A 16,797-nucleotide genomic window follows, 5' to 3' on the forward strand; every position below is an offset into this window, starting at 1 on the left:
GGGACGCCTGGGTGGCTCAGTTCGTTAAGCGTCTGACTTTGGCTCAGGCGTGATCTCACGGTCCGTGGGTTCGAGCCTTGCATCGGACTCTGTGCCGACAGCTTGGAGCCTGGAGCCTGCTTCAGATTCTGTGTCTTCCTCTCTCTTTCTGCCCCTCCCCCTCTCACACTCTGTCTCTCTCAAAAATAAATGAACATTAAAAAAAGTTTTTAAAGAATAAGTAGAATATCAGACTATAGCACAGAATGCAATCTAGGTAAACTATGGCTTGCTGAATCATTTCTTGGGCTGATGGGATGAGGTGATGTGCACTAGGTTATAGACAAAATGTCTTTCTTACTGTTGGTCATACTAAAAAGTTCTGAAGGGCTAGGCCCCTCTTCGCTCCTCATGTCTAAGAAATGACCCCATGAGCTGTAGTGGGGACGGTGGCTTCATGTACAGGGAAGATTGCAGGTGTGCATTTGTAATGCAAATAACAAGGCTATTGGTGGAAAGCTCTGAACAGCGTGCCTGTGCTGGGCTCCGTGCAGCAGCCCATCGCGCACGTGAACGCATCGATGCCTCTCAGAGGGAGGCAGGACGGCACATGTCAGGAACATGGGCCTTGGTGTTAGGACACCTGAATTCAGTCCCGGCTGCACCGTGGGCAAACTGTTTCCCAGTCTCTCCAGTGGGGTCTGTGGCGGTGCTCGCTACCCCTGGGGTGGGGGTGAGCAAGAGTGAATCAGGCAGGGGAAACGATTAGCGCAGAGCCCGGCACCTGAAAAAACCTCCATCCGTGGGCTTTAGTGAGGTTTTCATGTGCGGAAACAAGTGTGCCAGGCTCTGTACGACGACGCTAGGAATACAAGAGAGATGCCCAGTGCGTCATTATTTAGCGCTAGTTATGAGGAGTACCAGGAAAGAGAGGCACGGGACAACCGAGGGGTATGGGGGGACCAGCCTAGGCTGGGAATGGTTCCCCAGGAAAGGGAACTGATACAAGGGGTATTTCCTTTCCCACATGGCAGCACCAGACCCTGTCTTTAGTGGCAGAATGGAAGCCTTGTGGCCTCAGTAATGGTTTCAGAACTCCTTTACAGCATTTTGAGAGGGCAGTGGACTCTCCCTTATTCTCATTGCTGGTCTCAGAGGGCAGGCTCACCTTTTGAACAAAGCCGTTGCACTTTGCCATCCTCTGGGGATGCAGCAGGGTCCATTTAATTAACCGGGAGCTGGCAAGGCCCCAGCTCTGAGCCAGGAAGCGCTGGTGAGATGCCTGCCTCTCTGGGAAGCCAAGATTCACAGGCCACTTCGAGGCACCTCCAGGCTGATTATAAACTCCAGACTGAATGTCATCAAGCACCCGTGTGCACCATACAATGAGGACTTCTCCCTAGCCACGTGGCTCAAAATGACTCTTGGCTGAAATGTATGCATTATGCATTTGTCACCAAATTTTAGAATCAAATTGTCACAGCCAAAGGTGTGCATGTGGGTGGACTTTGGAAGGCCCGAAGGGTTCGAGCAGGTAGAAGTACCACCCTTCAGAGCCACACAGAAATGCCTCCTTTCCTAAAAGGAATGAAGAAATGCTGTCTGTGGAGTTAAGACTGATACAAATGACTTCACCTGGCCTTAAAAGAACCTTCTGGAAAGAGCCTCAGATACACAGTCTGTGTCCGGGGGACTTTTCCCAATCATTTTCAGAGAGTCGCTTCAGCCTTCCTGCAGAGCACTGAATACACCAGAGGGAACGCCCCGTGCTGGGGACCCCCCCGCCATGGTCCAAGGGGACAATTCATGTCCTGAGAATCTTTCTTCTCTATGTGGATTACTCAGAGTTATCATACGTTGGACAGATTCAGGCTTTATTCAAAGAGAAACTTTCAAATCTGTGGTTCTTAGCAATCAAATCACCGCCCCTTCAAGAATCTGCTGCAGTGAGATGTTTCCACATGCACAACTTGCTGTACTGTACGAGGTTCACGGAAGCCCTGAAGTCCATTCCCTAGCACAAGGCTTTGCAAATTGGCCCACAGGCTGAATCCAGCCCACTGCCTCTTTTTGTGCAGCCCTCGATCTAGGAATGGTTTTTACATTTTTCTTAAATGGTTGAAGAAGAATGTTTCATGACACATGAACATTATATGAAGTTCGAATGTCAGTATCCATATGTAAAGTTCTGCGTCCATACGTAAAGCCACACTTGTGCAACTGTCTGCAGCTGCCTTTGAGCCACGACAGCAGAGTGGAGTGATTGTAACAGAGATCCTGTGGCCCACAAAACTTAAAGATTTACTGTATGGCCCTTTGGAGAAAATTTGCCACCCCTGCTTTAAGAGTGAAAATCCAGGTTAAGAGTCTTGCTTGAAATACTTTACTTAAAATAATTGAGCTGTATGCGGTGCCCCGGGGGACTCAGTTGTTTAAGTGTCTGACTCTTGGTTTTGGCTCAGGTCATGATCTCATGGTTCGTGGGTTTGAGCCCGTGTCAGGCTCTGTGCTGACGGTGCAGAGCCTGCTTGGGATTCACTCTCTTCCTCTCTCTCTCTGTCCCTCCTCTGCTCTCGCTCTCAAAATAAATAAACTTAAAAAAATAATTGAGCTGTAAAATTTAGAGGCAAAAGCGACTTTGAAAATCACCTTCATGAGCTCCCCCACTTGACCATGTTAAGCAGGGGACTCCAGGGAGTGGTGTCTTGGGCTCTCCTTTTAAAGTTCTGTGGGTTTTGGGGCACCCGGGTGGCTCAGTTGGTTAAGCATCGACTTCAGCTCAGGTCATGATCTCACTGTTTGTGAGTTCGAGCCCCACCTCAGGCTCCATGCTAACAGCTCAGAGCCTGGAGTCTGCTTTGGATTCTGTGTCTCCCTCTCTGTCTGCCCCACCCCCACTTGTGCTCTGTCTCTCAAAAATGAATAAATGTTAAAAAAAATTTTTTTTAAATAAAATAAAAATTAGGACCCCTAATGTGAAAATGTGACTGGAGCATTTCTTGACGTTCAGAAGCCCTGGAAGCCCCGGGTCTTGTTCCTACAGGGGTCATCACTGTGTGGTGCCCACCGTGCCCCAGTCTCTAACAGCCCCAAGTTCCCCAAGCCCCCCCCCCACCACACACTCACACCCTGCTCATTACAGAGGAGAGATGACATCACAGCCAGCAGCGCTAAAAGTAAAATTTGTCTTCTTTCTTCTTCTTGTTTTTCTTATCTTGCTTTATTCTTGCAAGTTTAAAGATGGCCCACCAGGATATATAAAGGACATACTCTAAATATAATATCAGTGAAAATGAGGAAAGAAAAACAAAGGCAGGAAGACAAAAAAAAATCAGGAATGTTCTTTGTGGGAGTGTCACACATGTGGCTCTTAGCTTTTGAGAGCAGACTGTTAATTGTATAGCAGAGTGGGGGGGACGAGAAAGCACCCAGGGTGTCCAGGTGAAATAGTGACTGTTCTGTGAACCAAGATCAAGTAGAAATCGCTCTCAAGGATCATCCCAAAGACAGTGCTGTTTGTTCTAACCATATAGTTGTGATAAATATTGATGAGGAAGCCATGCTAATAATTCACATTTCTTCTATGCCATGTGCTGTTCTCACCACTTAAATGTATTATTTCACTTACTCCTTATAACGAATATACAGGGAGGGCTACCAGCATCCCCATTTTACAGATGATGAAAGTAAGGCCCAGAGAAGACCAAGTGATTTGCCCAAAGCCGCAAAGCTGGAGAGAAGCAGAAGTGAAATCCAGGCAGTCTGGCCACAGAGCTCTCGTGCTAACCTACTGAGCAGCACTGCCTCTCAGAGGCAGCACCTGGAGACACCAATATGCTTCCCAGTGAGCTCTTGGATGTCCCAGTTTATAAAGGCTAATATCAAATAAGGAAAGGAGGGCATGAAATTGAGAAGGAATGCCAATATACAGTGTGGACTTGAGAGGAAGCCAAATCCACAGCAACTACAGCCCTACATAGGCTTTTAAGCCACAAAAAGGCCTTTTGAAACTGCCAAGGAAAAGAAGGAAGAAAGGGACCCACTGCTCCTTTACACAGAGGGACCCAGTCAGGCTGCCTGTCGGGATCACTTGGGAAGCTTTAAAACATACACAGGTCTGGGCCGCACCCCTGGATGGTCCAATTAGTGAGGTGTGGGGCAAGGCCCAGTGTCCATGTGGGCGCACTGTTGGATTTTTTGTTGTTTTTTTTAAGTTTTTATTTTACTTCACCTGGGGCTCATCATGACACGTGCCCTCCTTCACCCTCACTTATCTCCCCCCTGGTAACCATCAGTTTGCTCTCTAGAGTTGAGAGTCTGTTTCTTGGTTTGCCTCCCTTTTTTCTTTTTCTTCCCCTTGTTTTGTTTCTTAAATTCCACATATGGTATTTGTCTTTCTCTGACTGACTTATTTCACTTGCATTATACTCTCTAGTTCCATCCACGTCATTGCAAATGGCAAGATTGCATCCTTTTTATGGCTGAGTAATGTTCCAGTATGCGTGGGTGTGTGTGTGTGTATGACCTCTTCATTCATCAGTCAGTGGACACTTGGGCTGCATCCATATGTTGGCTCTTGTAAATAACCCTGCTGTAAACTTAGAGGTGCATGTATCCCTTTGAACTAGTGTTTTCTTTGGGTAAATACCCAGCAGTGATTACTGCATCACAGGGTAGTTCTATTCTTACCTTTTTGAGGACGCTCCACATTGTTTTCCAGAGCAGCCACGGCCAGTTTGGGTTCCCACCAGCAGTGCACCAGGGCTCCTTGTCCAGGTTCCCTTTGTTTCTGATGCACAGGCAGGATGGAGAACTGCTTTGTTACCAGTGACAAAAAGCAAGGCTGTTACCTTGTCTCTAACTTTTCCCCAAAGAGAAGTCTCTTAGAAGTACAAAGATTAGGGCAAAACCCAGTAAAGATTAACTGATTTCCAAGGGAGAAATAAGTCATTACAAGCCAGAAATAAGTACCAAAATAAGAAGAAATCAAAGTCACATGCAAATCAGTTGCACTTGATAAAGCTCACCTGGGGAGCTAGGACAGGCAATTCCCTGGGCCAGATCCCTGAGCAGTGACACTGAATCTCTGATGTGGGGCCAGCATCACTGTTATGTAAAGTTCCTGGTGGTCCAGTGTGCAGTCACTGGTCTAGGCCCAGGTGAACTACATGTCAGGTTACTAAAAAATCTGCTGTGCCTACTACTTGGTAATTTGGATTTCCAGAATCCAGCAGTGACACCAAGCGATGGGAGATGGGCAGACAGTCTCCCCGTATTCAAAAATAGGGAAAATGTAGATTTGGGATACTTGGAGGTAGGTGCTGTTAAAGCAATTTCTAGAAGTTTTTATGAAAAGATACTTTGTGAACACTGGGGGAAAATGGTAATCACTTGGAGCCAATTAACTTCATTTCTAGACCAATAGACCAGAGAAATGCAACAGCGTTAGGTGTCTTTATTCCAGCAAAGCAATTGAAAGTCTTTGATATCATCCTCCTGAACAAGATGGGAAATGTGACCATGCCTGGGTGCCTGGGTGGCTCAGTTGAGCACCTGACTTTTGCTCAGGTCATGATCTCGCAGTTCGGGAGTTCGAGCCCCACATCAGGATTGCTGCTGTCAGTGAAGAGCCTACTTCGGATTTTCTGTCCCCCTCTCTCTGCCCCTTTCCCACCTGTGCTCTCTCTCAAAAATAAATAAACATTTTTTTAAAAGTGACCTTGGCTGGTCAATTCACAGTGGATTTAACCATAATGCCCCCAAAGTCTGCTGGGGTGCCTGGATGTTGGCTTTGCAAGAGGGCTGTTTGTAGAGGGCAGGCCAGAAGGGTCCAAGCCTGAGCCTGCCTTACATGGTATTTTTATGCATGTCTTACTGGAGTAATGGGAGGCATGCCAGTCATATTTTAGGATGACACAGAGTCGAAGGATATAGCAGACAAGATGGATGATAGAATTAACATTATATTCCCATAGTATCTTCACGTTTACATGAGCTTTGCTTATATGCTCTCATAGAGCCCTCGGCAAGCTAGGCATATTTATTATCCCTACTTTGTTGGTAACAGACTGAGATCAGAGAAGTAAGTTACAAAATCATTATTTATGATTATCTCAACAAGCCGGAAATAAGCACCAAAGTAAGAAGAAATCAAAGTCAAATGCAAAGGATTACATCTGGATTCAAAACAATCTATTTCAGAAGATTGACATTTGTATCAGTTGCCTAGGGCTGCCCAAACAAAGTGTCCTAAACGGGGTGCCTTAGAACAACAGAAACCTATCATCTCACAGTTCTGGGGAGGAGAAGTCTTTAATCAAGCTGCCAGCAGGGCCTTAGCGCCCCCACAGCCTAGAGGTGGTGGGGAGAGTCCTCCCTTGCCTCTGTCAGCTTCAGGTGGCCCCAGACATTCCTTGGCTTGTGGCAACATCTCCGTTCTTCAGGTGACATTCTCCATGTCTCTGCACGTGGGCTTCCCTCTGTGCAGGTCTGTCACTGTTCAAACTTCCCTTTCTTGTAAGGACCCCAGTTACACTGGGTGAGGGCCCACCCTCATGACTGCATCTCACTTTGATGACATCTGCATGGACCTTATGTCCTCCAAATAAGGTCACATTCTGAGATACCAGAGCTTAGGAATTCAACATCTCTTTTTTGGGAGATGCAGTTCAACCCATAATAGGGTCACACTGGATAGGTAACACTAAGAGCATCATCGATTTATCACAGCTCCCTGAGAAATGGAACTAGGCATCGGATTAACTTGAGGGTTCCTACCAAGTAGAAAGTCATGCCACAGCACTTGGCATTGCTCAGACCAGAGTCAGGAGTGGAAAGGTCAGCTGTGGCCACTACATGCTAAGAAGGAGGTGGGTTTTAGAAAGGAGGGAGCCACTGAGGTCTCAGGGCAGGATAGGTGCCATAAAAGCTCCATGGGCGGCCGAGTGCCAGGGGAGCCCGTACATCTTGCTCTGATTTCTATAAAGAAAATCCCGAAGTGTGACCAATTCGCAGTTAACAAGATCAAGAGGGGAAGAAAGGAATGGAAGATTATGTTTGGAGCAATTTCTAGGTAAATGATAGTTAACTTGAAATTCTGTTCCAGCCCTCATTTTTGCCAGGCAAGGCATTATGCGGTTTTACATCCTTTATTTCATTTAACTTCACACGTAAGCATGGGTGCATTAACATACACACGTATACGCTGTTATTTACAATGTAGGGGTATAATGAATAGATATGTGTCTACAAAGATTTGTTTAATAGAGAGCAAGCATTCTAATTATTTAAAGTCTTGCTTTTTGTTTTCAAGTATGTAAAAGAGCCAAGTGGAGCTTAGGCGAGAATTTTGACATTTCAAAGCTAGGAGGAATTTGGGGTTTGACTGCTCTGGTGAATGAAATTATTTCAAGCAAATGAATATTTGCACATCATCTGCTGTGTCCTAGGTGTCTTAAGGTATCTGAGAGGAGGCTGTGACACACATAGCATTTTAGAAGGGGCCAAATGCATGATCCAGAAAGTGCTGTGGGAGCTGGGAGGAGGGTGAGATTGGGTAAGGTGGCTGTCAGGGAACTCCGAAGAGGGAGTCGGAACCTGATGTGGGCCCAAGACCAAAAAAAGCTGGCATTTTGGAGACTGTGTGGAGACAGCATGTTTCCCCCTCCCCCATTCTGATTGTGTGCGTGGATCAGAGTGATGACAACCTGTGCTCTCGTCATGCCCGGAAGAGGTAAAGAGGTGTGGGCAGGGACCAGCGACGTAGCCACATGAAAGCCAGCCCCATGCCCCAGCTGGTGAGATTAGGGAGTTTTCTTGGTGCTTCAGAACAAAGTCATCTGTTGATCTCGTAATCAGATGAAGACAGAAGCAGAAATCGCTGGCTCTTCTGAAAGCTGGTGTTTATGACTTCAGTACAGTGAGAGAAAGAATTGCGCCAGCCAGACAGGAAGCAGGCATTCAGGCCGCCTGCCCATGTCCGTGCTGCGATCCAAGCACTACCACAGCCGGCTGATCCCCCAAGCCCTCGGCCGCCTCCGGTGATTTATAAGGCAGGCCCAGTGGCTCTGCTTCTCCGTTGCAGTTTCTCAAAAGGATCTGGAGGGACCTGTAACTGTTTCCATAACCTACCTCACTCCCCCGTTGGAGATACCAAAGGTAGGCCCTTGCCCCAGAGTCAGCCCCGGACCTCTCAAATCCCAGACCTTATCTCTCTCGGAAGGGATGCCAGAGGGAAGGGGAGTGTCATTTTCCTCTAACATTAGCCACAAGGGTTAGTGTCATAAAGTCCCCTTAGCCCATCTGTCTTTGATGGAATTTTCCCAAACCCTGGTTGAACCTGTTTGTGTTGGTCTCCTGCCAGCAATCAGGGAACCCCAGTGCCCCAAGCTGACTGCTGCTCAGAGAGGAAACCCCATGAAGTAGGCCTAAGTCTGCCTGTTTCTCTGGGCTGCCCCGCGCTAGACCCCTCACAGATCAGACCTCAGCCGTCTCGCCACGTCACCTGGGATTCCCCGACGTGAAAAGCCCATCTGGTAGAACAGCTGCCAGTGGTCCTGAAGCCAGAGCACTTACCTGGCTCTGGATACAGTAGAAGCAAGAGCAGTGCATTCACTCATTTCTCAGCAGCTATTTATTGAGCACTCACTGTGTGCCAGGCAGTGCACTAGGATGGGGATGGGATGTGAGTTCAACCCAGTCCCCATCCCCAACAAACTCACAGATTAGTGGAAAGGAGGAGGATGCGTGTGATCAGGGCTGTGATAAGGCAGGAGAGGGCTCCTGGGTGGCACAGTCAGTTGAGCATCTGACTATTGGTTTCTGCTCAGGTCGTGATCCCAGGGTCGTGGGATTCAGACCTGTGTCAGGCTCCGTGCTGAGCGTGGAGCCTGCTTAGGATTCTATCTCTCCCTCTGCCCTTCTTTTCTGCTTTAGTGCACTCGCTCACTCTCTTGCTCTCTCTTTCATAAAAAAAAAAAAAGAGAGAGAGAGATGATGGAGCACCCATAAGAGGGGTGGAAGGACAGGAAGGCTGCTTGAAGGAAGGCCATCTAAGCCTGGTTGGGAAGGGTGAGCAATTCAGCTGGGTGATGAGGACATGGGACAGAGGCAGGGGTGGGAGAGGGGGTTCCAGGCACAGGCTTGGAGTCAGGGGAAGCCAGTGAGTCCAGAGAACCTCATGGTCCAGCAGGGCCCAGAAGCAGTGGGGAGCTATGCGGGGATAAGACCCTGAAGGGCCTTAGAAATAGAGGACTGTAAGACCCTGGGACTTTTCCCAAGGGCAGTCAGGTGCCATTGGAAGAATCTCAATCTCTGGACAAAGCACTGGGATGTTCAGGTAGACCCTAGCTCTGCACTCATTCAGCATTTGGAGGCATACAGATAAATGTAAGACTCAGCCCCTCCTTCGAGAAGCTCATGGCACCAATGGGCAGGTCACACAGACTGTGTTGGGTAGCAACCAAGCTGTCTATGATGTGTGCCCATGGCACACAGGTGCTAAGACTTGGAGGTGCATTTATTGGGTGCCCATTACATGTTGGAGTCTGCACTGAGGCACCTAACATCTGATGTCTCATTGAGTCCTCAAGGCAATCTATAGAGTGCCTGTCACTACCCCCATTTTACAGATGAAGAAACTAAATCTCAGAGAGTGACCTCACAGTGTCATATAGCCAGGAAGGGGCAGTACCAAGATAAGAGGTCAGCTAGTGCTCTCTGTCCTCCTCCGTGTCGCCCCGCTAAGTGTGGGACAAGCATGTAGGATGGGCTTCATGAAGGAGATAAAGACTGAAGAGGTCCCAGGGTCACCTCTCAGGCTCCACACTGTGGGCTAAGAGTATAACATTTAGACTCTAGGGGAGGCATATGGGAAGACTGAGGATCTAGGTCAGCGGGGAATGTCTCTGGGGGGTTGTCCATCTGAACCTTGGAATTGAGTCGTATGCTCGCTCACAGGGAGGCCCCAGCTTTTCAAAGAATAAAATCGGTGAATAAAGGATATAATGCCCAATCCCCTCCACATTGAGGATGCTATGCTGTCTACGTGCTATTAATAGGGAGTGGTGTTTCCCAGAGATATTTGCTTTGGAAAACTTCTCAAGTCTCTAAGGTTAATGGTCAGGAATTGCACATAGTGGGGATCTTGGCTTCTTGAATTGGAAATGAGTAACTGACATGCATTCAAAATGTTTCCAAGGAGGGGCGCCTGGGTGGCTCAGTCGGCTAAGCGTCCGACTTCAGCTCAGGTCACGATCTCGCGGTCCATGAGTTCGAGCCCCACGTCGGGCTCTGTGCTGACAGCCTGGAGCCCGTTTCGGATTCTGTGTCTCCCTCTCTCTGACCCTCCCCCGCTCATGCTCTGTCTCTCTCTGTCTCAAAAATAAATAAACATTAAAAAAAAATTAAAAAAAAAATGTTTCCAAGGAAACCAGGGCCTGGGCCAGTTTGGATAGGGGGGCGGACAAGGCAAGTATGTCTTTCTCTAGAGTTCTTAAAGAATGGCACCGTCACTGAAATGCCACCCATGATTCTGTGACCCCTGGAGAGCCCAGAGCTGACTTGGTGGTGCCCCAAAATAGCATGAAATGGAGCTAGAGGTCCTCTGGGAAGGACATCCCTTGCTGTGCTGACCGAACCTGGTTGCCTGGTACACAGTCAGTGAGTGATGAAATTCAGACGTCCTGTGGAATCTAGCTCCATCACTACGCTCAGCCGACCTCAGGCAATGAAGCCAGTTTCCATGGACACTAATGACTGAAAAGGTGAAGCACAAACAAGTAAGCAGACAGGGAAGGCCAGTGCCCGAACAGTTCCTCATTTTTCAACGTTCCTCATCTCAAGGGCAACACACACATCCTTCGGGTCCTGTTTCCATCCCTTGGATTTTCTGTATCTCTCTTCTGTCTCCCTTCTGAGGTCTCCGAGACCCACTCAACTATGCAGCTCAAGCCCAGAGAAAAGACACGAAGCAGGACTGATGTGGCCGAAAGATCCAGTCATCCCTGCTGTGTGCTATCCTCCTGATTCTGATCTCAGCCTGGGATGGTCTGAACACATGCCCCCTCCCCCCAGCCAAGCTCGCCCAGTACAGGTTACCCACTCTCGCCCCGACCCACAGCTTCTCCTGCCACACTCACCCACTGGCAAGCCCTTCTGGCTCCAGGCCTAGCAGTCTGGCCTGAATGTCTCCGGGTGGACTTTGATCCTTGCCATGTCTTTCCATTTCTCCAGTGTCCAGCTTTCTAGACATTCTATGCAAGCAGCATCATGCAGGGATCTGGATTTGAATCCAACTCTGCTCTTAAGTAGTTGGGTGACCCTGGTCACCAAATCTCTTTGAGCCACAGTGTCTCCATCTGTAAAATCAGGGTAATAGTATCTGCCTGTTCTAAGGATCAAATAAGGAAACAAATGGGCAGGTGCTTTATAAACTATAAAACCACAGTTCCCAAACCATGTCCTGCAGAACTCTGCATCTGAGACGGATGTTAAGCTATTCAGGAAAGGGGTGCCTGAGGTGGGGTGGGGGTCCTCAGTCGGTTTCACTCTTGATTTAGTCTCCAGTCATGATCTCATGGTTCATGGGATTGAGACTCGAGTCAGGCTCTGTGCTGACAGCACAGAATCTGCTTGGGATTTTCTCTCTCTGTCTCTCTGTCTCTCTCTCTCTCTCTCTCTCTCTCTCTCTCTCTCTCTCTCTTTCTGCCCTTCCCCTGCACATGTGCACTCTCTCTCTCTCTCAAAATAATTAAATTTTTAAAAAAAGCTATTCAGGAAAAAAGAAAGTTTCACGTCAAGTTTGAGGAAGGCTGTTCTAAACAAAGTGAACCAGGTTTCTTGACCCTATGACATCTCAGAGCCTTTAATTTGCCACTGTATGTGGCAAACGTCCAAGAGCAGGGTGCAAAAATAGCTTTGTCTCTAAACCACCTTTTTCATAGAGTATTATTAACATCTTTTAGGTTACTAGTTTCCACAGAACAAAGCTTATATTAATTAATATTCCTCCTACAAATAATAATGCTAATCTTTCCACAAGATTTATTCCATCATCCAGGTCACTAATCCTGGGTAACACCAGTTAATCAGCACCTGAAAGGGTATTGCTGGAGCTCCTTCAATCCTCTGGGCATTGTGCCATGTAGTGCAGGGTGAGGGGGGCAGGCGTTGAAGGCCTCCGCAGTCGGACTCACCCTGCCTCCCTCCATCCCCATGCTGGACTCCACCCCGGGCAACTCGGGGAACCCTGTTCTACATCTTCTGTGTTCCCACCTCCCCACCCACCATCTTTGTCCCACCTCTCCCTGCCGAGGTGACTTCTTCCCCTCTCTGCCAACACGACCGTAATTCATTCTTCAGGTCCCAGCCAAGTCCCGACTTCTCCACGGAAGTTTTTCTAACTATCGCAGTGTGTGTTCTAGACAGTAGTACTGGCTCCCAGATCAACTGGAAGTCCCGAAAGGCAGAGAGAATATTATTTACACTTCCATGTTTTTCTCCAAAAGCCAGGATTTGTTTGTTTGCTGCTCTCCATCCCCCATGGACCATAAGCCCTATTTCGGGAACTTGAGCCTCTAACTGGGTATGGGTCCTTCGGGGCTGGGGAGTCAGTGCAGTGGCGGGTTCTTCCACATGGCCATTCATTCAGTAGATGCTTATTGTAGGGAACCCAAGGTTGAGTAAGACAAGGCCCCTGCCTTTAAGGAGCTCTTGGGCAAGGCAAATAGCCACAACTCGTTGCAAGTCAGCATGTCGAGTATAATCATGGAAAGAATGTAGGAGCACAAAATAGGGTTCGTGGTGGATGCAGGTAGGGATCAAGGCAGGCTTCCCAGAAGACGGTCCCCTGCCCCCACTCTACTCATCCTCCTACTTAGAAGAGGTCATAAGGAGCAGACCTGGCAAGGTTATGGAGGTCTACCTAGAGACAAGAAAGACCACTGGAGACTCCATGGGAGAGAGATTCAAGTTTGTTCCCCGGGTCACAGGGACAGAGGTCTTGATAGAGCCAGAGGGTTAGATTAGCAGGGGGAGTACGGGATGAGAGCTATGCATCCCACGCTCCCAAACACGCGTGCTCCACCCCCACACGGCAGTCTGTGGGAATCCCACTTCCCTGCTTTTCCATCATACCCTCTCACCCCTTCTTCCCTCTCACCTGGACTCATTCTTCCTTTCCAAGTCCTCTGCCACCTCCTGGTCCTGGGGCCATCCGTCGTGACCTCATTGGAGCAGCCCCGTGTCTTCTCTCAGTAGCTAGAGGCCTGCTTTGGTGAGAGGCTGGTCGGTGTGATGCCCACTCCCTGTGGGGGGGCCCCGGGAGGAAGGTCAGCCTGGAGTCAGTGCTTTCTCTTTTCTTCTCACAGAAAACCAAAAGAGACGTCAATAACTTTGACCAAGACTTTACCCGGGAAGAGCCTGTCCTCACGCTCGTGGATGAAGCAATCGTGAAGCAGATCAACCAGGAGGAATTCAAAGGCTTCTCCTACTTTGGCGAAGACCTGATGCCCTGAGAAGCTGTTCCAGGTGGAGTTTGGTGACGCTGCAGGAAAGGGTGCCGAGAAGAGTCCTATTTCTGGAGGCTCAGAAGGCCTTGAACTGCCTGTCCTGTTCTCCAGAGCCCCAGTCCCTCGTCTACCCTCTATTTATTGTGTTCCCTCACCCCAGGCGGGCTCCTCCCTCTTCCACCTGGGGACCAGAAGGCACTCTTGGTTCTTGTCTCACCAGTGATGCAGAATCGCATGGGGTCAGCGGTCGGCTGGACACACTGCGTGTTTGGTCTGTTGGCAAGCCCGTTTCCACTCCTCAGGGGCTCCTGGCAGTGAGGCAGCGAGGCAGCTTCGGTTCTTTTACTTCAAAGAGCAACAAGAAAAGCAAACAAGAAGGGTCTGGCCGTGCTATTGGACATAGGGGCCCAATCACTCTCACTTCTGAGAGCCTCGGTTCTGAGGCTCCCACTTTTGAGAGCCTGCCGCCCTCAGCCCTTCTGTCCAGGAGAGACAGGTGCTTCTTCGGCATGGGGGGTGGGTGCCCTCGAGGCGCGTTGTGGTGGAGGCACACCACGAGATGCATGGGTTGGCTGCCCGTGTTCGGCAGAACGGCCAACACTGGCTTGCTTCGGTTGTAGCTCTTGGGCATGCCAAAGTTGTAAGAGCATGTGTCTCGTGAAAGAAATCACTCTTTGTAGAAAAAGAAATCGGATTTTGAACTCGGTTAACATTTGAAGAATATATCACCAAATTGGCTTTCTAATCGGCCAAAAGATATAAATTCCAGTATTAACGCAGGTAGATATTAAAGGGCTATTATACAATGAGAAACCAACTGTCCAGGGTTTAGGCTGTTAGCGTTTTTGTGGTTTGTGGCACACAGGAGCTGGATGAATTGAGAGAGAAGAAAACAAGTAATGCTCCTCATTCTTCAAATTCTGCCTGAACACAGAGGCCACCGCAGCAATGGCCAAGACCCTGAGGTTCTAGGAAAACTCACTCCCAAATTCTCTTTCCAGTTTCGTTCTGAGTTCCCAGCATACGCTCTATTTATTTCCTGCAACAGTGTGTTACTTTTGCGCACTTCTACGAAGAATTGGTAGTACTGCTGTGTTGTGGTTTTTAGACATTAAACATGTAAAGTTAAATATGAAATCTCTGCTCTCGGAGCAAGCCGAATGAGGCTGAACGTGGGTTATGCGGAGGGAATCCAGAGACGGAACAGCAACTTATCTGCAAACTGCCAATGTGGCGAGACGTGCTCGGAGTTTTGTTTCTGTGCGACATGCAAATGGCAACTCGCGTGGGACCCTATTTCATGGATGTGATGTTACCTCCTGTAGATATGCTAACAGCGTTACATTCTTTGATTTCCAAGGGTTCTCTGTGGCTTTGTGTATATGTTTCCCGGAGGTTATTTGATTATCTATTTTACCGAACTGATTTTAGCAGGGAATGGAATCCATTCCAACTGTTGCACGCGGATTTCCCGGCTGCCCCTAAATATAGATACGTGTGAGTGGCAAAGTGGCACCAATGAAGCTTTTTGCCTTTTGTACATTTGCGATTTTTGTATATAGTGTTTGCTGCAAGGCCTGTGGAATTAATTCATTGAACTTAGAGGTATCAACTGCTGCATGTTCAGGCATATTATAAAACTTTAGTCTATGAAAGAATAATTACAATAATGTCCAGGTGCAATACTCTGTACGCGTATTGGTTCAAGTTACCGAGAGATAAGGTGTGTTTCTTTTTTGAGGATGGGGAGGAGTCTTTTGTATTGTTTATTTCATTTTGGTTTATTTCAAAAGACGTAAACATATAGTAAGCTACACTAAATCTCACATACAGTTCTCCTGTGCTCTATTATGCCCCAAGAGGGATGGGGAAGCGAAAGGAATGTTTTCGATGGTGGTTTCGAAGCTTGGACGGTGACCAGCTCGAGCCCATAGAAGGTTGGTGTCCATATTTGCATCTGGTTGGCCATAGCCTTTGTTATTACTAAGGATGACATTCAGTTTCCTTTTGTCTTTATTTTTTAAAAACTCAGGTGTAGTTATGATCCGTTCTTATGAGACTTAGAAATACTATCACTCTATCAGTTTGTGTGTTTGGCGTACCAGTGAAGTGAAGAAGAACAGATTAACTTAATTTCTCTTCGGTAACTTGACATACTGGGGGAGAGAGAGACTATCTTCCGGAATTGAGTACAAGCACAGAAACATCTTCACGGTGGCATCATCTCAGTTTTTAAGAAGACGTGACAATACTGCCCATCATACTCCTGCATCACTACTGCTCTGTTTCTCCTCTGCTTCCTTCACCACGATGAACCTGGAACAGCCAAGCAAGCTCTACCTGCAAGATGAGCGGCCTGCTTCAAGGCCCCGGTGGCGTTCCCATGTCAGCAGGGCTCGGGCCCTTCCTGCAGGACAACTGGCATTTTGGCTGCAGAGTCAAATAATACATTCCACCCGGCAGCTCCAGGCAGTCATTCGCGGGGTGCCTGGCCCAGAGATGCCCCCTTCCAGCACCGAAGCTGGGCTGGCTGGGATGCCCCCTGCTTGGGGCCGGAGCTGATCAGTTCTCTCACAGGCGGGTTCAAATCCCATGTCGTCTATAGAAAAAAGCTTGTGTGTTCCTCGAGTATTCACTGTTTCATTTCAATTTTCACAAGGCTTAGGAAGCGGACACACTATTACATTTCTTTCTAATCTATCCAGCTCTTGAGTGCAAGAAAAAAATGCCAAAAAATATATGAAGGATAGCTGTTCTCCTGTGTTCTCTCATTATGGACTTTGTGAAGTGGAAACATCATTTTTTCCTCCAAAGGTGAAAAAAATGCATTCTTGCTTTAAAAAAAAAAAAAGAAGGCTAAAAAATTACCTCTTTTTAAATTATGTGCAAAATAATTCTGGCTAAATATAAAATGTACTCAATTTTAGGGGTTTTTTTGTATTGTGATGCTTTATTTGTACATTTTTTTTCCTTTCTGGATGTAATTTTAATCTCTTGCCATTCATTAGTGTTATTTCATTGTAAACATTATTGTGCCAAATGTACTGTATTCAAAAGGATGTGAATGTGTATTGTTTCAGAACCTAATAAATACAATGGCGTTAAATCTTATTTCTCGGCTCCAATGAGCATTTCTTTATCTTCTTTGGGAGTGGCAGCGTGGCACCAATGAAGCTTTGTGCCTTTTGTACATTAGGGATTCCAAATTCCGAAACCTAGGCACGGTTTCGGCTTTCCCCTTCCCTTTGAAGCTGCACAAAGGAGGGGTGCCTGGGTGGCTCAGTCAGTTCAGTGTCTGACTTCGACCCAG

At 47.7% G+C, this 16,797-nt stretch overlaps 1 protein-coding gene across 5 annotated transcripts in view; it reads left to right on the top strand.

The window, feature by feature from the left end:
- Positions 1-16,797, top strand: part of PRKCE (protein kinase C epsilon) — a 498,956-nt gene that overhangs the window by 481,044 nt on the left and 1,115 nt on the right. For 3 of the 5 annotated variants that reach the window (XM_042932182.1, XM_042932184.1, XM_042932185.1), the window contains exon 15: positions 13,347-16,338. The exons of 1 other annotated variant lie outside the window; for it this stretch is intronic. In XM_042932182.1, the coding sequence (XP_042788116.1) occupies positions 13,347-13,493 (147 nt within the window). In that variant the 3' untranslated portion in view covers positions 13,494-16,338. Of the gene's footprint in view, positions 1-13,346; positions 16,339-16,797 lie in introns of those variants that run through there. One more of the 5 variants, XR_006200651.1, reaches the window with a different exon arrangement.

The sequence above is a fragment of the Panthera leo genome, chromosome A3 (assembly GCF_018350215.1).
Source record: "Panthera leo isolate Ple1 chromosome A3, P.leo_Ple1_pat1.1, whole genome shotgun sequence".
Taxonomy (NCBI): domain Eukaryota; kingdom Metazoa; phylum Chordata; class Mammalia; order Carnivora; family Felidae; genus Panthera; species Panthera leo.